This window comes from Mesocricetus auratus, unplaced genomic scaffold (genome assembly GCF_017639785.1).
Source record: "Mesocricetus auratus isolate SY011 unplaced genomic scaffold, BCM_Maur_2.0 Super-Scaffold_100013, whole genome shotgun sequence".
NCBI classification, from domain to species: domain Eukaryota; kingdom Metazoa; phylum Chordata; class Mammalia; order Rodentia; family Cricetidae; genus Mesocricetus; species Mesocricetus auratus.
In genome coordinates, this window is record NW_024429196.1 from 53,974,065 (window position 1) to 53,998,954 (window position 24,890).

Genomic DNA, 24,890 nt, shown 5'->3' on the forward strand with positions numbered 1-24,890 from the left:
AAAACAATACTTGGATATTAAGTATGCCTCACACTCGATAGAAGAACAGACCATTTTTTAGATGATATCCATTCACTACTTTCTCACATTTTAACTATGTAATTACCACTAAAGAAGCTTCAAAGCTTCATGCTTTTCCCAGGCAAAACAAATAAAATAAATTATGTTTCTCTTATTCGTTTCCCTACTTATTCCTATTTATTTGTTTGTATTTAATTTTGTGGTACTGGTAGCGGCACTTAGGGCTATGAGTATGGCAGTCAGGTAACTACCACTGTAATATATTCCAGCCTATATTATCCTGCTTTACTATTATTATATTTTAAGTTGTGAGAAGACACAAACTGAATCCATTTCTCTAGGTGGGAAACTAGTAGTGGTCACAGTAGTAATGATAATGTGCTAATAGCTTCACTTATGCTATTTCCTTGAATGCCCATAACAACCTTAAGTGAAGTCTATTATCATCCAATTTCACAGATGAGTAAACCATAGCTCACAGAGGTTGAGAAATGAATATAAAGTCACTTCTTTAATAAGTGGTAGGGCCTGACTGAATCTGAGCAAGTGACTAGGTCTGTATTTCAACCTGAGGCAATTAAAAGGAGGAGGGGCTAAGTGTATGGATCAGTGGTAGGGTAAGTGCTAGGAATATTTGAAGTCTAGGGTTCTATTCTCATCACTCAAGAAATGTTAGATGAGACTAAGGTTCCATAGCAAACACTGAAAGGAAAGTGCAGACTCTATGTTTTAAACTTGCCATTTTGATTCAAAAGAAAACGCAGAATAGCAGTGTACAAGTGAAGAGGGAAATGGGTAAAATGGATGAGGGACTCTAGTTGGAGAGAGGGAAGGAAGTAAATACTGAAGAAGGAGATTGAAGGGTAAAAAAAAACAGTAACAATTTATGAAAAAGTCCTAAGGAAGGAATCACACACACACACACACACACACACACACACACACACACACACACACACACACACACCTGTGTAGTTTAAACAAAAATTTCCTGTGTAGGTTGACTGCTTTCCCCCAAGAGGCACAGACTGTATAACAGTAATAATTATAACAACATCAGGCATGAGATGCCCTTTTTTAAGTTGTTTGTAATGATTGAATAGAAAAGAAAAAAATGAAAGCAAGCAAAGAATGCTCATATGCACAAGGCATGGCGATAAGCTTTTTCATAATTCTCCCTTATTACCTGCACAGTGAACTGATAAGCAGGTGAGTCTCACTATGCACTCTCAGGTATGGCCATCCTTTCCATGTGCAAACGAGGAAAATAAAGTCTGAATGAGAACTTGACATAGAGGTTTCAAGGAGCCTGAGCAAAAAACTGCCTGGTCATTCTGGCACCAGATAAACAGTTTTGTTTTTTAAAAAAGTTACATATAAATTATGAAACATTATGGAGAAAAACACCTTTGATTCAATTAGACAATCATAGAAGTATCATCTTACTTAGCAGGCAGAAATATTTTGTTTGATGGTAATAACCACTGCCAGTAATACAAGGATCACTTCAGAAGCCTTTTGTGGCTAAGCAATTATCCTGCATCTACTCACAGAGTACAATGGGCCAGACAGCACTATTATCCCCAAAGGTACATTTCATGTGTGGACTATCATTGTCCACACATATACTGGCAAATGAGATGATATCACTTTGTAATGCAACCAGAAAGGCAAGGTTTGTAGCCAACAATTAACCACTTGTGAACAGGCAAAATGGTTGTTAAAATCTATTACGGCCCCATGAACTCCAATAGGAGATTACTTCATGCCATGATTTCAAGATGGGTAGCAATTGTCTGCACCACCACCATCAGTGAGGCAAGGATCTGATACTCATCTATAAAAGAAATCACCCAAACACCTTTGATAAAAATACAAATAAAATATGGAGCTGGTGACACTGGTTTGCTTGTTCCTTGGTATTACTATACCAGCGTGACTGTAATTTGCGAATTGCAATTCTGTGGAGCATTCTACTTCACAGTATTATTCACATGAGAAGAAAGGTTGTTTTCTAATATTATGCATTGTATTATCTCCTAGAGTATCAAATTGAACATAAATTTCAAAATTTTTGCAGGAAAACTCTCATTTATAGAAAGCCTCTCATACTTTATTGCTGTAATTATGTGTAGTAAAAGATTACCAGCAACCTGTTTTTTTAAATGTATTTAAATTAGAAACAAGGTTGCTTCACATGTCAATCCCAGATCCCTCTCCCTCCCCTCCTCCTCTGCCCCCCACCAGGGCCCTCAGCCCCCCACCCAATCCCCACTCTGATCCCCAGGGAGGCTGAGGCCCTCCATGGAGAATCTCCAGAGTCTGTAATTTTATTCAGGGCAGGGCTTAGGCCCTCCCCCAAGAATCCAGGCTGAGAGAGCATCCCTCATTGTGGAATGGGCACCCAAAGTCCATTTACCTGCAACCTGTTTTAATGGTGGTTTATTAACAAATACAGAGAGATTTTTTTCTTGTTGAAGGTAACAGCTAAAGATAAGCAGGGGTGGAATGGGATCCTATGGATCACCAGGTGGCAAACGTGAGAGCTCAGTCTTGAAATAGTAGGTCAAAGTCCTTATCTTGCAGCTCTGTTGACTGCTTTCCTGAACTGGGTCTGCCATGTATGACTCAATGACCCATGGCTGGAATAGTCTCATATGCAGCTATAGAAACAAGAGTGTTAAATACTTGCTCTAGTTCCATGAAAGATTCCTACACCATGAAAGCAGTGTTCAAAGAAAATCAGTATCTTATTTTTTGTTTCTTGAGACAGATTCTTGCTATGTAGATCCTGCTGGCCTGGAACTCAATTTATAGACCAAGCTGTCCTTGAACTCACAGAGATCTGCCTGCCTTTAGTCCCAGGGGGCTGGGACTAAAGGCATCCAACTCCAATACCTACTGTTATAAATGGCATTCATTCATATAGTTTCTCTAAGATGATTTTTTTAAGTGAAGCTGTAGGGCATTGGTTTCTTATGTTTAACTTGACTGCTATTTTGCCAGGTGGTTGTGCTGGCTTTTGCTGTTTGTTATGAGGGACTCTCTTATGTACTGTTAGATGTTCAGCAGAGTCCCCAGTATCTAACTACTTAGCAAATATCAGGCAGTTGTGACAACAAGAAGTATCTCCAGACACTGGACATGTTCCCCTGGGGGACAAAGTCACTCTCCTAATCTCTCACTCACTCCCCTAGCTTCACCAAGAGTATGAAACATCTTTAAAGCAACAACTAACCAGTATAATTTAGAATAGAACAAAGAGGAAATTATTTTAAGATTTACTATAACTTATGCAATTAATTTTGTATAAGAATGGCAGCTTAAAAATTCTGAAGATTAATTTATAATAACAGACTTTTACACAACATATACTTAGCATCTAAACAAATGCTTAAGTCTACCACTAAACCCACAAGTTCATGAACCTTAAATGTCACTGAGGTGAACACTGTGTTTAGATAAATATATATGATTTCTTATGAAGCCCATATTTAGAGGAATGTGCTATATCATCTAAAAATGGCTCAAAATCCAAACAGTGGCAGCACACCATCCATTTGTGGGCAGTTCTAAACTGCTAATTATCTTAAGTACTTTATAAACTGGGTATTGCTCCATGATTTTTAATGTGTTTTATTAGTTTTATTTCTTTTACTGACAGCTTATTGATACTAGCCATTTGTTTCTTATCACACTTATATTTTATTAAAAATAATGCTTTATAGACTGGAGAAATGGTCCAATGGTTAAGAGCACTTGCTGCTCTTACACAGGACCCAGGTTTAGTTTCCAGAACCTACATAGTGGCTCACAAGCATCTTTAGTTTTAGTTCCAAAAGATCCAACACTCTCTTTTCAAGTCTGAGGGCACCAGGAATGCAAATCTGCAGGCCAGTGACAGACTGTCTCAAACAAAAGGTGGAAGGTGCTTGAAGGCCAACAATCACAGTTATACTCTGACTTCAACACATGCGCCAGGCACACATATACCTTTTCGCACAGAAATACACTTGTATGCATGCATACATACATTCACACAGATTTTTAAAATTCTTACATACAGTTTCCATATCTAAAGAAGGTTCATATGGCTTACCTCTCCCAGGGTAATTTTCAGACTCAGCTGACATTTGTTAGATTTATGATCTTAGTTCTTTCATTCATGAAAACATAGGATGAATGATCTATAAATGTCTTTCTCCCATAAATTTTCAAAGTAGTTTGGGAGAGCTGGCTATTTCCTAGTTCTTTCAAAAGACTTATTTATAATCTTAGTTATCAAAATTAGAAAAATAGAAGTATTCATGAATCTGCCCTCATATATAAAGAATACATATTACACAAAGCAGTCAAAACATCTCCAAAAGAACTTTTTGAGTGTTAAACCACCAATCAGTTATTCCTAAGTTTTTCACTATTATAGTACTTTCCTATGAAGATGATAATGGAAAGCAAACTACTGATTCTTCAGTTCAGTGAACATGAGTGATGAAATACACATTAAGATAAGCACTGGACACCTTTTGATGGTACACACTAGACTTCAGCAGTCTAGGGAAATACTAGGGAAACCAAGGAATTCTAGAGGAAGACACAATTGCTATTAACTTTAGAGACTACAACCAGCGAAGAAGCTGTGTTACATGAGTCATATATTCTATTTTTATTATTTTAACAGATATGGAAAGGGAATGAAAAACCCAAAACTTTCTGAGAAGAGAGAATATTTTACCATACCTGAGCAAATGTCCTATTCTTGTTTTCTGTAAAACTAGAATCCAAGGCTAGATGCATGCTAGCTAGGTAAGTATTCTGTCATTGAGCTACACTTCTAACTCCAAATGCCCTGTTCTTAAGCATTTGAAGGAAAGAAAGAGTGGGAGGAGAGTAGAAGAAGCACATCATCCACATGGAACCTAATTTTTGCTCAGGCCAGCAAAGCCTTGGGGTGAAGTCAATCACTGTATGTTCCTCACCCCTGATAAACTAACTAGCAGTCAAGGAGGTAGGTACACTTACTCCAACTCTGCCTCTTTAGTGTACTGTCTACTCTAGAAGCAGCTGCCACTACAGTGCACAGACTTTCCTACTGATAAAAGACCGTGAGTGAGTATAAGAAACACATCCTAATCTTAATGGCTGGACTGAAATATACTTCCCACATCTCATAGGGATGATGTCTTCAGCACGGCCACTCTGTGCACTGGACAGTGTTTAGTAGGCATACTCCTGGGCTGACCATTCTTTTCCCAGACTGGACCCTGGCCAGTCTTATTGAAGATTCAGCCACTCCTTAACTGCAGGGAATCAAAGCCTCTAATTCTACAGTTACATTGAAAACAAAAATCAAGAGCATTCAATATCACATTAATTTCACCCTTTAATTATGATGCCATAATCATCAAAGTTAGGAAATCTAGTTTAATTTAATCACTTAATATTTTCAACCTTTTGAACTTAGATGTAGATTATATCTGTTTTTGATTTCTTCCTAATGTTAATGTAAATACATTTTATTTTATTCTGAATAAATTTCTGTTAATACTATTTACAAATCGACAAATCTGTAATCATGACATACCAAAGTATTCTGGAGATGTACTAATTAAAATATAGTGGGCTGATTGCAAGATACAGGTGATAAATAGTAGTTATATTTTACCGTCTAATACAATGAATAATAAAAGCAAATGTAAATATTATTGCCAGATTTACTAAGTAGACTTCATTATAATGTTCTAATTTACAGAGCAGTCTCGAATAGAAGAGTAATTTTGTAGATATGGTGAAACATGCATGTAATTCTGAGGCTGGAAGATCTCATATTTAAAATCACCCTGGGCTATATGGTGAAATGAGATCAGGTAGGGGTCGGTGGTGGAGAAAGAGTTAACTACTGGTAAATAGTGTATTTGAAAAAATTCAAGTGTCATTATGTATGAGATACTTTAACGAAGCAAAGAATCTTTTTCATATTTTCCACATGCTTTAATCTATATCAATAATATCCCTTTGGCATCACAGTTTTACTAACTCTAGTTTTTCAAATAAATCTAAGAATAAAGGCAAGATTATGTGCATGTCAATTTTCTTATAGAAATTAAATAGTTTAGATAATAATAAATAATCTTTTTGCCAATGAATAATTAAGTTTGAATCTTCAAAGGAAAGGAGCTCATCACAGCCATACCCTTGGTAAGAGTATACTAAGCTGTAGCTGTACATATTAAGAATTTTAAAAGTGTATAATGCTCATCAAGTTATATCAGACTGAATCATTACTACAAATAGTTTGTGTTAGTTTTAACTAGTATATATGTGGAACCTTAAAACAACATTCATAAAAACTCTCATATACATTTTTACTGTTTTCTAATTCTGATGTCCTAAATTTAAGTCATTACAGTTTTCTTTGAAATAGGGGATGCACATTCTTTCTTTTAAAATATTTACCTAATGCTTATTAGCACAATGGGATGTCTTCAGATGCTAGAGATGTAAAAACATAGTATAATCCTCCTCTAAGATAGTTTCAGTCTGGCACAAATGTCCGACAGAAAAAAATGCTTAATTTTTAAAAGACTTACTTCCATAATAACTTTTTTTTAACTTTTAAAAATGCTATATGAGTTCAGGAGTTTTATCAAAGCTAGTATTAACATATATTAATATTTATATTTTAATTATTTAATTATATAAACAGAGTTTAAGAACAGAATAGCACTGATTTCTTTATATAAAATAAAAAATAAAATGACTTATAATTACAAGGTCAAATTTTATTTAATTTAGTAAATTTAATGTGATAAACTTTTTAGTAATTTTTATTTTAGCTTTTGTATGTGTCTGTGTGTGTGTGTGTGTGTGTGTGTGTGTGTGTGTGTGTGTGTGTGAGATCAGAGATGGGAGGTTGGCATTCATGGGAATTGTTAACTTAAGCAATTATAAAATAAAAATATGTGATGCTAAAGACACCTTTATAAACCTGTCACTTTAATCTTTCTCTATGACTTGTTGGTTTAATTAGGTGAGTATATAGTCAAATAAAATTTCATTGAAATAGTTATGTCTTACTATTTGTTGGACAAGAAGTAACTTATGCTATAAGGCTTCATATTAATTCTTACACTCTAAGACTACATGGCCATTAAATTTAATAAAATGTATTTGATTTAGATTATACAAATAAGTTTTACTTTGTAAAAAATGATATTGTGGGTTCTATTGCCACAAGAATACACTTAGCTTGGTTAATATTTCTCATGTTTCATTAAATCAGAAGTAATGGTGGGAGTATACAGTTTTCTTACTTAAAACCAAATTTTGAAAATAGAAGTGATATTGCCAAAAGTCTCAATGTTAACTAAGCCCACGCAAACAAAAACGTTTTCGGAAAACAAACAAAACCAATAATGTATTTCAAAGTGATTTTAGAATATCTTTTAGAAACGATAATTTCAGGTGTCTCTTCTAGAATGTAAAGGGAAGATACTTTTCAGCTGGTTGAGACTAGGTAAACAGTAATGAGTAACAGAAATCACCAGCAGCTTATATCATTCTTTGCATTCACACAGAAATTTGCCAATATTTGGGTTGAAAACTACTAATGAAACTAGTAAATTTGGCACACAGTCCAGCTTTTCACACAGAATTTTTAAAAAGTTCTTATAAATTAAAGCTGGGTTTATATTTCTTTATTTACCACAGACATTTATTATATAAGTAGATGTAACTTTTTCAACCTATAGAACATCAACAGAATATATATACACCGTTTTCTGTAGTTAAAATCTCAAATTCTCCTTTAACAACATACTCACTTACCTCTTCTAGGACTCTCATGATTGAAGAGAATGCCATTCACCGCAAAGAGATTATAAGCCTCGCGGAAGTTCACCACAATCCAATAGGCATAGAGTTTGGCTGCTCCTGTGGAATAATTTTTTAAAGACAAAGTTTACTCTCAAGGACCATGCTTTTATTCACCTCAATCAGTAATAACTGACAAAACACTATAGGGCATCAAAATGGCTAATATGAATCAGAAGACAAAACAAACATTGTGTGCCAATTTATCATGAGTATTAGAAATAAAATTCCTTACTTTGTACCATTCTTAATTAATACTTTTACCATCTCATTTATTCAACTACACTATACAATATGTCAAGTTCGTTTTTCTTAGGACTCTCTGTCTCTCTTTCACTGTCTGTCTCCCGCACTCCCTCAAATGTACACACACACATTTGCATGCTCACACACAAATGCACACACATACACAAACATTTAGATAATTATAAAGACAATATTTGTGATCTTAAGATTAAAACTGTTTTAAACAGTATCATATACACATCCTTAATGACTATTTTCTTTACAAATGTAGTACATATAAGTCTGTTTTTTCCCTCCTAGGTTTGAGCTCAGAGAAATTTTCATAGTGAAAATTACAAAACAAACAAACACAAAAGCTCACTGCTCCAAAACAATCTCCTAACAGCTTAGAAAAAAGAGTCATATTGGGTCGAATTTCTATTTAAAGTGGTCTGTGTAGAAAGGTTGGATGAACAGGGATTGGCAAGAGGTGCCAATTCACCTGGAGGTAATGGCAATAATGCATGTGGTATGTTTCCCAACAAGTCCAGTCACTTTAGTCTATCTGAATGTCAATCTCAAACCCAAAGGGCTTCAGCTATGAAACGTGTGTAGAAGTAAAGCAGAAATATCCCCACACCTGCAGAGAACATTACATGCAACTTGGCACATGTATCCTTACCATAGGGCGACCTTGGATAGAAAGGGGTGGTCTCTTTCTGGGGTATTTCTTGCACTTTTCCATATAGTTCACTAGTCGAGGCCTGGTAGAACTTCACAGAATTTATAAGGCCACAAGTTTTAATTGCATCCAGAAGCCGCAAGGTTCCAACTCCATCGACATCTGCAGTGTATTCTGCTAAGTCAAAGGAAATCTGGAAAGAGAAGGCAGAGAAGAGGTGCACTAAAGGCCATCAGTGAGAGACGATGGCAAGGTGACAAGCACAAGTTTTACATCCTAGGATTGTATGCTGGTAAGAAGACAAGACGTATTATTTCCTTTCAGAATTTCCAATGAGGATAGTATCAAATAGCTGAAGACTACATCAATATCCACTCAGCACTTGTGGCAAACAATTTAACACCCTTGTGTTTCCTCAGCATGCTAGCTGAACTCCTGAGAAGCTTTGCATGATGGGGGCAATGCTCTATTCTTCAAAAGATATTCATTAAAAAAAATCAGCTTAAACCAAACTCTTGGAGGTCGGTATTTAGATAAATTCATGGTTTGAAAAAGTCCCAGTTAATGTTTGTGCACCAAAGGCTGATAACATATTTCTGAGAACATGACTTTTGACTATTTTTTTTAAAAAAGGGCACTGTTAGAAGCTGATCAACTGCTCTTTAAGACGCCACCTGCTATATCCATATCATCTTGGCTATATGTAAAGTTTAGGGCGTAGCCAGGAAATTAAAAAGAAAACCTGCATTTCATTGACAATGTTTAAAAAGGCACAAAGTAAAAATAAGGCCATTTTATACCCCCATTGTGTGTGTGTGTGTGTGTGTGTGTGTGTGTGTGTGTGTACATATATAGGTGCAGACACCACACAGAGGCCTAAAAAGGATGTTATATATCTTTCTCTATTACTATCCACCTTATTTTCTGAGACATGGTATACTTGAAACTCATGTTTTGAACTAGGCCTACTGGTTAGCAAGCTCCTAAAATCTGTTTATCCCTATTCCCCAAAACTCGTATTACAGGTATACAGACCACACCTCGCTTTTATATAGGTACAGGAGATTTGAACTCACGTTCTCTTGCTTACAAAGCTAAAGCTTTTACAAATTGAGGTAACTTTCCAGCATTTTATTTTATTTTGTTTTAGTGTGGCAGATCTTACTATATAACCCTGGCTGACCTGGATTACTATATATAGACCAGGCTAGCCCTAAATTCCCAGAAATCTACCTAGTCCTGCCTCTGAATGCTGAGATTAAAAGTATGCATCACCATTCCCATTCCATTTTATTCCTTTTAAATAATACTTTATAGAGATACATAAAATATACTATAAAATAGTTTATAGAGATACTATAAAACTTGCCATTCTAAAGTTTACAATTTAATGGTTTTCATAATTCACAGCACTATGCAACATCATTGCCATCTTACTTCAGACATTTTATCACTCCCCAAAAACTCTGTAGCTATCAGTAGTCAATTCCCCAGCTCCCACTCAGACCTGGACAGTCACTGATCACGCTTCTTTTTCCTTTATTCATTTACCTACTGTAAACATTTCTTATGAATGAGATTACATAATATGTGGGCTTCTACAACTAGCTTCCTTCTCTTAACGTTTTCATCTCTTTTAGATACAGTGACTTAGGTGTCCAGGTGTCAGGGCATGTGGTAACACCATATTCGATATTTTTTCAAAGTTGCCACACCATTTCACAGTCTCACTGACTACTACAAATAAGGGTTCTGATATCTGCATAGCCTAGTCAACACTTTTTGTGGCCTTAGGTTACAGTCATGTTTGGAGGTCTAAAGTGCTTTCTCACTGTGGTCTTGATATGCACTTGCAGGGACTAAGGAAATTGAGGGTCTTCTCGTGCACTTGGTGACCATCTGTGTACGTTGAATTCTTTGCCCATTTTTTAAAGCTCTGATGACTTCTTCTACATTCTGATACAAGTACACTGTCAGATATGCAACTTGAAAATTCTTCACATCATGACGGTTCCCTTCTCATTATTGTAAACAGTGTCTTATAAACAAAAAATGTCTAATTTATCTGCTTTTGTTATGTATGCTTTCTGTAGGAATATATTTGCATGAGTTAAAATCAATGTATACTCATATGTTGCATTCTATGTTTAATTTTTAGTTCCTTACATTTATTTATATGATTATTTTGAATTAATTTTGTATATAATTAGGGGTCCAACTTCATTACTTGCAGATGGAGATCCAATTGTCCCAACACTGTATTTTGAAAGGGCTATTATATTTCTGCTGAATGTTCTGGACACAGAGGGTTTTGTTCTTAGGAAAAGCCCTGGCCCTATGTTGATGGGAACACACACTGAAAAGGCCTCAGGACAGGCGTGTCAACAGCTCTATTAAAACAATAACAGTGTTATTTAAGTCCTCAGTGTGGGCGGACATCACTCTAAGCAGTTTGAATGAACAAATGATTCAGATGGGAGAACAGGTAAGCATTTCATCTGAAACAGAAAGGGAACAGCGAGCACAGAGTGGCGTGGTGAATGTAACACAGACAACACGGCACATGTGTTCTGTTCTCAGTGAACCAAGTGTCCCTGCAGACTCGGAAGCACAGCAAGGAAACTGTTCTACTTGACAGAAGCATTGGGGCACCATTCAGAGGACATACTCACGGAAAAGCATCACTGCAGTTAAGATGACAGTAGTGTATGCAGCAGGGGATGATAGGGTAGGATGGCTGCCTGTCAGCTGTTTTAAAACACTTTCCCCACAATTTTTATGTAACTCCATGAAAAAGAATGCATATATTTGGTAGTCAAAATTTTGTAGAATAAGATTAGTTTATAAGAGAATTGGTTAAAAATACTTTTTAACATAAAATAACAAATTAAATGTCCACGCCAGTCAAAACAGCACTTTATAGCTTCAGCTTTTAAAGGTTAAGAGTATGAGTCTCAAAACACTAGAGGTCTGGAGAGTTACAGCCCATGGGCCAAAACTGGCCAGCTGCCCACTATGAAATAAAGTTTTATAGGACACAGCCACACTCACTATTTTACATGTTTTCCACAGTTGTTTTCACACTACAATCACTGGGCTGAATGAATTTGTTCCATAGAATGCAAAGCTGAAAGTATCATCTAGCCCATTATAGAAACAGTTTTCTGACCTCTGAATTAAAACTATAGTTATACTTAATAGCCAAAGGAAGTAGTTTAAAAATTACTGTTTATTACTGATATTCTCCACACTGATATTCCAGGACTTACAATTTGATAACCCACCCCACCCCCAAAAACATACTCTCAACCGGAAGTACAGATATTCTGCCAAACCTTGTACATTCTAGCTCAGCAAATGGTTTCTACTGAGGATTATGGGCTGCCTGTGCTGGAGACATAGTATGTGGGCCCCATATCACTAACTCTGTGAAGACCTAAATTCAAAATTTAAAGTTCAGATTCTACAGAATACCTGTATTTTTGCATCACTCTAAAGTAAAATATACATATTTTATATTTTGACTAGTCATAAAAAAAGAGCTGCATTTTTCAGAAGCATGATGACTTGGTGAGTAGCATCATACTTCATATGCCAAAGAGAAAAGATAAATCAGGCTGCCATGAAAGAAAGCAAAGTAGGGAAAAAGTCTACCAAACCCTGCCCTAACTCCATCTCTAGAACACCTCTTCACCTGCTTCTGGACCTCATGTTCTTTCAGATCCCTTCATACTCCATTGATGGCAACCATCAAGTTTGTGACGCTGTTCTACCAGGTTCAGGACACATCTGCTTCAGGTCCAGGACTCAGTGTGCATGTTTGGGAGAGGTGGCTTTTCTCCTTGTACCCACATCCTAGGCATGTGATGGACTCAATAACCATCTCACCATCACTATGAACATGACTCTAAAGTCCTAAGTTTTGCTTTTCTTACTTTGTCTACCAAATACTGCCTCAGTTAAACTGAATTCAAGTTGTTCTTCCCAAAGCTCTTTCTACCTCTTTCCCTGTCTCCATATAAATGGTATCTATCTAAAACAAAGCTTAGGACTCATCCAATTATTCCTTCCCTTCCTAGTTCACAAAGATCAAAGCCTTCTCACCAATTTACCCTAGATCCCCAATAATCCCTTCATGCATAATGACAAAATAGTCTCAACCACTTCAGATGATTCCCTCCCTACTCATCCTAGGCATAACTCCCTCTTTAATGATCCAGTTGGCCACTCTGGCCATTTAGCTGCTCTCACATTGAGACTATTCTGTTCTATTTCAAGGCTTTCCTTTGCTGTCCCTACAGTGAGTGAAGGCACCCTTCCCACTCACCCTTTCCTGTCACTAACTTTCAGTTCTCTTAAATCCTCTAACACATAGGTTCTCAACCTTCTTAACGCTGTGACCCTTTAATATAGCTCCCCATGTTGTGATGAACTCCAACCATAAAATTATTTCTGCTACTACTTCATAACTAAGTTTCCTACTGTTATGAATTGAAATGTAAATATCTGATATGCAGGATATATTATATGAGACCACCCAAAGGGTTAAGAACCATTGCTCTAAAGCAAGCAGGCACTAATTCCCTCTATATTAATCTACATTATCATGCCTTCTTCTTTGCAAACTTGTATCTGTCTGCTTATTACCTAACTGTGTACATGTAAGCTTCATGATGATAGACTTGTATCTTATCTGTACTATCTCATATATCTGCACAGTATCTGAAGACTGTGTGTAAATTTATGGAATTTAAACATAAAATTCACAAATATGAAAATAAATCCACAAAACCTAGGATAAAAGAAAATTGAGCAAGTACAATAGGAATGAAATTTCCATTGAAGCAATAATGAACTATGTAAAGAAAAATGATGAATAAGGATGAATTTTTCAGGCTCCTCAACTGGAAAATGGAAATATGGCACTTTGCAGACAGACACATTTCCTGTTTGCCTCTTCAGTCCTTATAATTCCTTGGTTCCTTAGTTTGAATTCCTCTGGCCTACCCAGATTTACCTCAGGGTCAGTTTTCCTAGATCCTTTTCTGAATCTGCTCACCTGGAAAATCTGAGTGCAACCCACTTGGAGCAGTCACTACACTGGACCCTAGGCCTCTTTCAGCAAACTGGCCTACCAGCATCCTAGAGACAGTTCTGATGTTGTTTTTTGTTTGTTTGGTTTTGTTTGGTTTGGTTTGGTAGTTGTTCCTACTATACAGAAGAGAACCTGTTACATAGAGGCTACGAAGAAATCTCACTAGAATGATTAACAAACTTCTAAGCCTGAAGTTTAGTACTTGACCCTAAATCACATCATTATACAACTAATAATAGAACAAACCACATATGGAGAAAATTCCACTTTAAAAGTCTCATTGCGGAAAAAGCTCAGTGGGTAAAGTATTTGTCATGCAAGAATAAGAACCTGAGCTCTACCTCCATCACCCACATAAAATGTCTGGGTGCAGTAGTTCTGTTCCCATGATACCATCAATGGAGAGGTAGAGAAAGAGGAGTTTCTTCTGCCTTGCTGGCTAGCCACTCCAGTAGAATCAATGAGCTCCAGGTTCACTAAGAGGTGGAGAGTGTCCGAGGATGACACACACACACATATGTGGACACACACCTCAATAAACTACTTGAAATTTCATGATTCCATGTCATCTCAGAGAAACTGATATGTCTGTGAAAGAACTAAATATAGTAAAAACAAAGCCAAAAGACAAAAAAAGTGCTTCCTCTAACAAAATTTCAAGGGAAGCTCCTGATGCCTTGTGTGGAAAAGGACTCAGACCACACAAGTAGTTGCAGTACGCACTGTTTACAGCTCCTCTGCCAGAGAAAGTTATGAATCAAAGAGAGCAACAATAAAACAGTACTTTCCAACTTGAGTTAGTTGTTCCTAGTAAACAGGAGTCAGTGGGGAGAGCCAGCCTTTACTTAATAGCTGGAATCTTTCGCCAGGGTTGGTAGAGTCAGGCAGGTGTGGGTCTGACACTGGGGAATGAGGGTTGGTTACAGGAAAAAGGGTAGGAAAACAGAATCCTGACTCCAGCTGCCCTGCTTGTTCTTTTGTGGGAGTAGATGAATAAGAGGCAGGAAAGAGACACAAAAGAGACTGCAGGGATTTTCTGGTGAGAGCAGTGCAATGTGTGGCCATGGCACTCAGAGACTTAAAAAGAAAACTCAAGCTCATGGAGGAAATAGCTACATGAGAAGTGGATATGAGGTGTGAACTGTGCATATTTGTAGCAGCAGTGATGTATGACATTGGGAAGGGGATTAAGATTAAGCAGTGGAAGAATAAGCACATTGGCCATGTATGTTCAGTAGTGGCTATGTTTCAGGAAGGAAGAGTTCTGAGTTTACATACAGCATGTGAGTAGATGCTATTCTGGAGCATTGTGTCTACGCCTCTACAGCTTAACAAGGGGCTCTGGGGAGACAGCTATGGCCAAGGCCATGCAGAAGACTAGTTCAACATGGCTTGCACACTGTGTGCAGTGCTCTGAGCCTACACTGGAATTCCCCCAGCTTAGATCAAGGCCTGCGTCTACACACAACTTTGCATCATATTTTTCTCATCTTCTTGTCATTACAATTTTATTTAAAAACATAATTACAGGTCTGAAACACATTCATATGTTAATCAACCAGTTAAAACTTCCAGCCACAAATAGAAGTGAAATATTTGTTAACCTTTATAAACTCAAAGGTAAATTAAGATGCACATGTAAAATTTTCATGAGGATTTTACTGGACAAAGCTAAAAGCCCTACAATGCACAATGTTCTAACGGAAAGGCTATATGAGGCACTACCCACCTCCATTGCCTTTTCCACCGTCCCATTCCCAATATTCTGGAGTGATTAGTAAACAAGACACAAAAATATCTGTTCAATAAAAATGTTTTCATGAGTTTAATTTATTTTGTTAAGAAAATCATATCGAAAGGTACCAGTAAAAGTCAAAGGACACAGGGTGCTGTACTTTTATTACATTGCAAAGTTGATTCACCCTATAAGGGGTTCACCTTCTTCTAGGGAAGCTAATCTCATTTGATACCATACCAAATCTGTTGGCTCTTACTGCTAACATAAGGAAGATCAGAGGACCTGGAAGGTGATGTCTGCTAATCATCATTTACAAAATATTGGTATTTTTCTTTCCTACTTCAGTATTAATGTCCGAGTCATGAATCCCTGCTACTTATGTATTCTCCAACAATCTTCAGTCTATTCCTTTAAAATCTGTCCTGAATTCCTTTTGCAAGTAAAACATAAATTAACCAGGCTTTGTTTCAATTAAAATTATTATAAAATAAACACTAAACTAAAACACTGTTTTGTGAAACAGTTGTAGTGGTATAAGCTTTTAATCTCAATACTTGGAAAGTTAAAGTGGGAGGGGCAAGAGTTTGAGGCTGGGCTGAGATACATGGAAAGAGTGGGAGTAGAAGGAAGAGAAAAATAAATAAATTTGCAACTTCAATGATTAAAAAAATTAGACATTCTTTCTGTGATGCTTTTCATAGAGGCTTATGAGGTAGAAAATCTGTCATGATTTCTGCATGAGAAAACATTACCAGAAGAAACTATCCAGTTTCTTTATAGCAAAATGCACAGAAATTATTTCTTAGATCTGCAGAAGTAATGAGCCAAGTTGTTGTTCTTAAGTCTCTATCATTCTACTTACCGATAAAGACTTGGAAGTCTGATACTGGGGTGAAAACCTGTTAGCTCAGACAGGCCAAGAAGCAGCCTTCCTTTTTGGCCAGATGTGCAGCAAGGGAGCTTCTTTCCAGCCACCCCAAACCAAAAGGACCACAAAACTGCAAAGTCCCTCCCCACTCAGTCCTGTGCATCTCTCTATCCATATTCCTGGCTCTTTCGTATTCTCTATGTACAAATCTGTTGCTACTTGAAATTTCCTTAAATTAAGTTACTGTCTTGTCTACTAGTGTGGCTCCACATCTGTTTGTACAAGTATGAATCAGTTAGAAGCATTGTTTAGATATTTGCACAGTATACCATTTTTGTTCTGGTGTAATATCAGTGACTATTCCATATTTAATTATAAGAATGTTTAGGAGAAAAAAAAGGTTCATCACAGTAATGATGACAATAACACACCTGCCGTGGTTCAACCTCCTTGTTTCCAAATAGAGAGAACTGATGAATTAAGATAACACTGTGGCAGAAAGTCAAGAAGCTTTGTGGGAACTAAAGTGCATTGCTACTAATATAAAATTCTTTAAAAGCCTAAGAACCACATGAACAAGGAGAGATGGGGGAAACTGTGGATATAATTAATGCAAATCATCAGAGGCCTGACAAATACCATATCAAAGAAAGCAATTACTGTCTGTGTGACCCAAGAGAGCATCCCCATCCCTTTACCTAACTGCCAACAGCAGACAAGATGCTTGCTCTAATGTCACACTTCTAATCCAATCAAATCAAGACCTACAGATAGAAGTGAAATGAAAATAAAATCCTGCATTCTGGAAAAGTAAAGCAGAAAAAGTAGACCCTAGCAATGGGTGGTTTAGGGGTTGCCTTCATTTCAAGATTTGCAAAATTTCTGGGAAAGGGAGTTCACAGTGTAAATCACTAAATGTTCCTTCATTGTTCAAAAATATGTAACGTTGCATTGGGAATAGAATACTCAAGAACACAAGAGGCAAGACAAAAAAAATAAAATTAAAACAAACAACAAAAAACCCCATGAAACATGGTGACACTTCATAACAGACGATTTCAAGATTTTAAAAACATTCATAATTCAAAGAGAGCAGGAAAAGAAATAATTGGACTCACACCCTTGTGTTAGATTTCAAATCCAGTACAAATGGCTAACTGAGGTGCCTATTTAACACATCAAAGCAGACCTGGCTGCTAGGTTCTCTGAGCATCCATGTGTTCCTACCTGTTAAAGGGCCCTTCTTGCTGGCATATCCTGCCTGCTACCTTAAATTCCAGCCCAGGTTCTGGGCTGCCCTTTTCCCCAGCTTCCTTTCCTTATATAATCCAGCAATGTGATTGCCTGGTTGTTGGTCTTCCCTTTACTCTCCTGGTCTCTTGGTCTCCTGCTACGCCCACCCCCCCTCCTCATGAGGCCCTGATCAGGGTAATGTTCATTCTGGACTCTCCCAGATGTCTCTGTCTCTGGCTATGCTCTACTTGTATCTGCTGGGAATACAGGCCTGTGTATGAACTATTAAACTGAGGCACATGTGGTGCTTGAATTTGTGTTGTGTTGTCCCTACAGTGAAACTGATATGTAACCCAGACTTTAGGTTTTATGGGAGAACAGGTCAATTGGAGTGAGACAATTCTGTCTTTCTTTTACATATTTGATGCTGCAACGATAAATGGCACATTTACTGAAAATAAAAGTAAGTATTTATTGTAGAAATTACCCACAAGAGACAAACAAGTAACCCAGATGAGCCGAGTAGTTTTCCACCACTGAACTGGAAGCCGGAAAGCCAGAAAAGAGAGCGAGACTTCCGCTGTTCAGTCTTTTATACCTTCCTCTGTAATGCCCCTAGCCATGCCCAAAAGTGGGCCTGGCTGGTGACGTAGTTCACTGCCTATGTCCGTATAAGTCTTTAGTCATGCCTAAAGTGCGTGTGGTTAGTGGTATGATAAATCGCCCTTTTATTACCTCATCTGTATGTGCCTCTAATAAGTCACATGGCTAATGGCAGAGTTCTGTTTCCCTCCTACACACGTTGCTTGTGATTAAAGGTTGGCCAATGTCTATATCCTTGGGATCTGTGAACTGATGTGAGACAAGCAGACTCTTGTGGGTGGAAGAGAATGATTTTATACTTACACCACAGTAGACAAACAGAATAAAAGGAAAAAAATTAATTGGAAGAGAAGGCAGAAATCAGCACAAAATTAAAGTTTTATAAAAAATGGAAAACAAAACAATAAAGAGTTCTACAAAACATTAGAAACTAGCAAAGAAATCATTCTAATTCTTAGTTTCTCTTTTCCTAATTATTAGTCTTCTTCAGTTCTTATTTTGTATACCACTGAAAATTCCAGATAAGTGTCTCCAGTACTCATTTGAGGATTGTAAGAGACAATGTCAATTAACCTTTTTTATGAAAATAATGAGGAACTGAAGTATAAGAGCAAGATCTCTATCCTGAGGGTCCAGAGAGGATCTTTAGTTATCAACACTACATTTCCTAGTCTCTGACAGCTACTCTTAAGACTAATATCCTGCATCCATTCATCCATTTCACACCCTGGGTAATTCATTGCCCTCTTCCCTCGAAGCAGAATGGTACCTGATATTTTCTAGGTCTTTTTATAAAGCATCACCCCTGATACTAGAATCATTATTCTAAATTCTAAAATCTCATTGAATCCCCCAAATATAGTTCAAACACCTCAGTTTAAGTAACTGAAGAAAACAGGAGAAATATGTGGCCATGCTTTAAGGCTGTGACTCCACAACACTGCCATTCTTAAGCACAACAGTGAGGAAATTTAAATGGAGAAAGTTAAAAAGAAATTGGTGTGAAGGCCTGACCCCAAACAGCAGAAGCTAAGGAAACATAAAGCTACAAACATGTTAGAATCTGGACAGGAATAAACCAAGGTGGACATCAAGGCTCAGGATGCCAGGCTTGGTGGTGCCATCAAGGGATGAAGCAGACCTTCCAATGCACAAAGGAAGAATAGCCATGAGTGCTTTGATTTATTTATTTATTAGTGGCACAGAAGTCCAGTGATACTGCCTAGGCAGTACTGGATCTCCTGGGTTCAAGTGATCCTCCATGCCTTAGCATCAAGAACAGCTAGGAATTCACTGTTTGCTTTAATATAAACCTAAGTGTTTTAAACACACTCTACCACCAACCACCACTAAGTTTGTGCGTGTGCATGTGCACGCGCACGCACACAGACACACACATGCAAAACAACATCAACAAAAACAAAGAGACAAGAATTTGTTCCAAATGCCAAGTCTTTTTTTGGGTGGGGTTTGAGACAGGGTTTCTCTGCTAAATGCTGAGTATTCAGCTGGATGCATACAGACTCTTTTAGAGGCTAGGTATACATTTAAAATACATAACCATTGACAATATAGATGGAGTGGGGTGGAGGCAGGAATCCTGCTGGATATAGACTCATAATTCTTTTTCTTTTCCTCTTGGTGATAATGATCTAATCCAGGGCCTTGTTCTTGCTAGGCAAGTAATCTCCCATAGAGTAAGTCACATTACAAGCACACAAGTTTTTAAAAGTGAACATCAATATTAAGAATAATAATCAGTAAGCTCTGTAATTAAGAACTGATCTAGAAGAAATAAAACTTCTGAAAATGACTTGAAAGTTTAAACTAGCTCTGTAGACCAGGCTAGCCTCAAACTCACAGATATATGCCTGCCTCTACCTTCCAGGTGCTACAGTTAAGGAATGAACCACCACAGCTGACTAGAAACAATGTTTAAAGCAGGACAAAACAAAGGGGAAGAAAACAACAGACTTCTTAAAGAATCAAAAACTATTATTTGAAACAAAACATACAATCAGCAAGGCTCAAGCTATTAGAAATGAAGAATGGGAAATGGCTACAAAATATATACAGCAGTCTCTCAGCAAGAACAGCTCTTCTGATACACAGCTTCCAGCAAAAACATCAGGAACACAAACAAAAAAAAAGTTTGCTGAAAAGGGAACAAAGAGAGGAAGGGTGACTGCTCAAACAGAAAGAGATGGGGTACACAAATTGGGGTTGGCCTTTGGGAAAGGTGGCAGAAATGTTCTAGTCTTGAAACATGCTGTGAAGAAGATAGGCAAGTTACAATTTGCACCTGGCTTCAAGTGCTCAGTTGGCATTTGAGAAATGGGCACCTTTCCCTCATTCTAAATGGAATCACTTTGTTCTTCCAGAACTTCATGGAGCTCAGCTTGGTACCGTGGCATATTTATGACAGCATGAAAAAATGATGCTACAAAATGAGCAAATGCCTACAATTTCAAGTGTCATCATTTATTTGTAAGAACCTTGTTTTCCTCGAGATATATTACAATGAATTGAGGTCTTAAAGCACAGGCAATCTGTGACTGTTCTTCATGACTGAGAAAATGACCTTCCCAGGGAGTTTACTAAGGTCAAATGAGAGTTTACGATCCTATTTCCCAACTACAGGATACTTTTTCCAAGGCAAGTGGCATGGCAGTATGACTGGTATAAAATACACATGGCACACCACATATGTTCACACATGCTCAGACTCAACAGAAACAAACTGATGAAACTTCTAACTTGCCATCAACAGTGACCCAGAACTTATAGTACATAGTTTCCACCAGGTATTTTGTTTTTCTATATTATCTAGATTTCATTTCCTTGATGAGTGCAGAAAAATATAAAGAAAGCTGTCTTACTCTGCTAAGAATGAATGTGACACTACATATGCACAATACTATCAGCAAACTTCTTTATAGATGGGATACTTCACGTAAATGAACACTGCAACATAAAAACAGTATAAGAATACTATGAGGCCACTCAATATTATTAAATCTCTATCCCCAAGCTTGAATTTTCCTTCTAGTTTTATTTCCCCATTTGTTGTTACTAATTTAATGGTCTATGGGGTTTCACAGATTATTCTGCTAAAGCCTTACTTGAAAAAACAATATTGATGGTAGCCATAAAGACAGCCTATGAAGCTCAAAGGGACTAAGGAGGACTTCACAGGATGAATGAAGAGTCAGAGGAGAGAGGCCCAAGTTCTGGATGGTCTTATATTTCTCAGAATAAATATAAAACATTTAGGAAAGTTTACTTCATGTGACAGATTTGAATGATGTAAGATTGAGATATGGGAGCTTAGGGATATCTATGAGTTACCATATGGTGGCTAAGACAATGTTTTCCAATAAGCACTTTGTAACTAAAGAGGAAAAAGAAGAAATAAATGGCGCTCGATTGTTGGAGCCCTGGAGCTACAGAACCTTAGGTACTGGTGGCAGGCAGAGCAAAGGCAGTGTTTGAAAACTCTGTGCAAGCTCCTACACGGAATGGACAGGCTGCTTAGTAGTCAGGCTAGAGAGGAAAAAAAGAAAGAAGGGTTTCTCTGGGGTGAAGAGGGTCTCAGAGGTCCTCAAAGAAGAAAGGTCTTGCTTTTATAGACTTGTACCTCCACTCCCAAGGTAGCTTTGTCTTTAAATCAGAGAGAAAGGACACTCACTGTAACCATGAAAGAATCCTGGAGACTGTTTAGTATTTGAATAACAGAAACACCCTGAGTACCCAGAAAAAGGATTTTTCACACAGAACTGGAAAGAAAAATAGGAGACAGAGAGCACGGCACTGGTTTCCATAGGTGCAGTGGGTAATGGCTACTCACCAAGCTTGTGGAGGTTCCTCTTTGTCTCCCAGAGTCTAAAAAGATGAGACTTTCACAATATAGTCAGCTATTTTAGCTCTCCACTAACTAGAAATCCTTATTTCAGCAGGAAACAAACTGATTTTCCGGATTGTTTGAATGTCATAATACTGAGATTTCTTGATGTTTATATTTCTTAAATTCTCACTACTATCTAAAGCAGCAGAAATAGCATAACACAATAATTCTTAGTGTGCCAAAGCTATGAGTATAAACATCAATAACTAACATTAAGACTGCAGAAAGATTTGTGAGCTTTCTCCCATATCGAGTGCAAGCCAAGCTCTGCGCTGAACCATGACACAGTACATACAGACCTAGTGGCTCCTCGTGTACTCCTGTCTGGCAAGGGCAAGTGTGCCCTGAAGCTGAGATCTGTCCTCAGAGCCACAGCTTGCTTGACGTAGGCCTCAGCCTATCCCCACAGTCTCTCAAGCAAGGAAAAAGTTTAAATGTACAGAAAACTCACTGAATAAGTAAAAGATAAAAAGACTTTTTGTGATAAACAGACACTAAAGGAAACACAAAGACCAATCACGTTTTACAGGGAAAACTTCTAAGAGAAAATAATCCATGGAAGTACCATTCTTTCTAGTGAAGAATTATAATCACAGATGTTCAAAATTCACACTCTTGGGATCATTCAAACCTAAGTAGAGCTGTTTAGGATGATTTGAGCAGATCAAACAAAGAAGCAAAATAGGAAACTGAAATTCCAAAGATGCCAGTACATTTAAGGTTAATTCTTCCAAATATATGCAAAATGGATCACTAAAATTAAAGAATTTGAAAATCTAGTGTTTAACGTTAGTTATTTCCTTTTGATTTTAAGATAAAAATATAACAAGATAGCAGTTAAAATATTGTATATGTATTGCATATGGTTTCTTATATTCTGTTTAGTCTTAAGCCAAAAGTGATAGAAAATATGCAAGAAATCAATGCCTGCATAAGGACCAGTGAGATGGCTCAGCAAGTGACAGTTCATGCCACCAAACCTCACGACCTCAGTTCAATCTGTGGGACTCATAGAGAAGACAACCAACTGTCTCGGGTTATCCTCTGCCTCTACATGTGGGCACCATATGCAGAGAGTGGCAAATGTGTGACCAAGCTTGCACACACAATAAATAAATAAAGGTTTGATGGTGGAGGTGGGCATGGGGTCCAGTGCTAAATGAAGATGATATGCCCAGGTCACTTTGGTTCAAACACATATAGCTTTTATGGGTTACAGTAGAGATACAAGGCTTGGACTCACTACATAATTATGATTCTGTATTAGTGAGAAAAGGATGATTATGTCTTGGCAACATGTATCTGTCTTATAGAATGTTCTTCATACAAGACAGAGGAAGAAGGCCAGTGCAGTCCTGCATGCCTACATGTTACACTGCTTCCTACAACAGAAATCCTCAGTGTGTTTTCCTGTGGCCATATATGATGCAGTCCATACTCTACCTAATGGAAAATAACTGAATATCAATGCAGAAAATGGAGCTGAAGACAGGAGCTCAATAGGGACCTAGGGCTGTATATCAAACAGCTGTTGCTTCTCTGATGTCATACCTTGACAGCTGCTTTCTCTATAAACTGACAAATGCCATACTCCTGTCCTATGAATGAATCAGTATCAGAGCTTAACTATGCATAAATATCCTTGCATAGAAAATGAACAAAAACCTTTCATTCAGGCACAGAATATTACAGAAAGCATTATGTACAGGGAGAGGCCAACCTATTAACTTGTTGCCATGAAGTTCATCACACTAATGGCAGGAGTTTTGTTGGTTGGTTAGTTTCTGCTGTTTGTTTTTTAGGCAGGGTCCCATGCATAGCAGGTTGATCTTCACGTAGTTATGTAGGAAAGAAGGACTTTGAACTCTTATCCTCCTACCTCTATCTATCTCTAAGGGAATGGTAGGATTACAGATTTATGCTACCAAACTGGTGTAGATTGTGGCAGTTTATACAAGCTCCTCTAAATATTCCCTAGGCCTCCATTTCTTTCCTTAGCATGACATCCACAAATGTCTGGCAAGTCTTTGCCCAGAAGCTACTGACACTTTATATTAACTTTGAGATAAAATAAAATATAACATAAAACAAAAACTATCACAATAGAGTTGGACAAGAAAAACAAAGAGACAGAAAAAAGCCCAAGAATCAGAGATCCATCTGTTTGCATTTAGGAATCCCATAAAAATACTATACTGGAAACCATAATACAGACACAGAGGACCTGCTGCAGACATATGCAAGTCCCATGTATACTGTCCCAGTCTCTGTGAGTTCATATGCTCTTTAATCATGCTGATTTAGAAGGCCTTTTTTTTCTTGGTATCTTTCATCTGCTCTGGCTCTTATATTTTCTATCTCTTCTTCCTTGAGGCTACCTGAGCCTTGAGGGGTCCCTCAATTTTCTTATACAATACAAAAAGTATGTCAAGAACATTAAAGGCAAAATGCTGCCTACTAACCTGAGGGCAGCTTTCTAAATCAAGGAAGGTAAAACAATGGCCAACTTGCTCCCTTTCAATCCCTACTCTCTAATTCCAGTAGGATCCATCCAGGATCCAAACTTACTTCCCAGGGAACACTCTTTGCCCAAGCTGGACCCAACTCCCATGCTCTGGGTAATATCAGCAGTAATGCTTGAAGACACAG

The 24,890-nt window shown here is 37.5% G+C and overlaps 1 protein-coding gene across 1 annotated transcript in view; it reads right to left on the reverse strand.

The window, feature by feature from the left end:
* The window catches only part of Gmds (GDP-mannose 4,6-dehydratase), a 516,914-nt gene that overhangs the window by 297,339 nt on the left and 194,685 nt on the right, over positions 1–24,890 (reverse strand). The window contains exons 5-6 of the mRNA XM_040755777.1: positions 8,801–8,993; positions 7,849–7,953 (exon numbers count right to left, since the gene is read on the reverse strand). Coding sequence (XP_040611711.1) covers positions 7,849–7,953; positions 8,801–8,993 — 298 coding nt within the window. The remainder of the gene's footprint in view (positions 1–7,848; positions 7,954–8,800; positions 8,994–24,890) is intronic.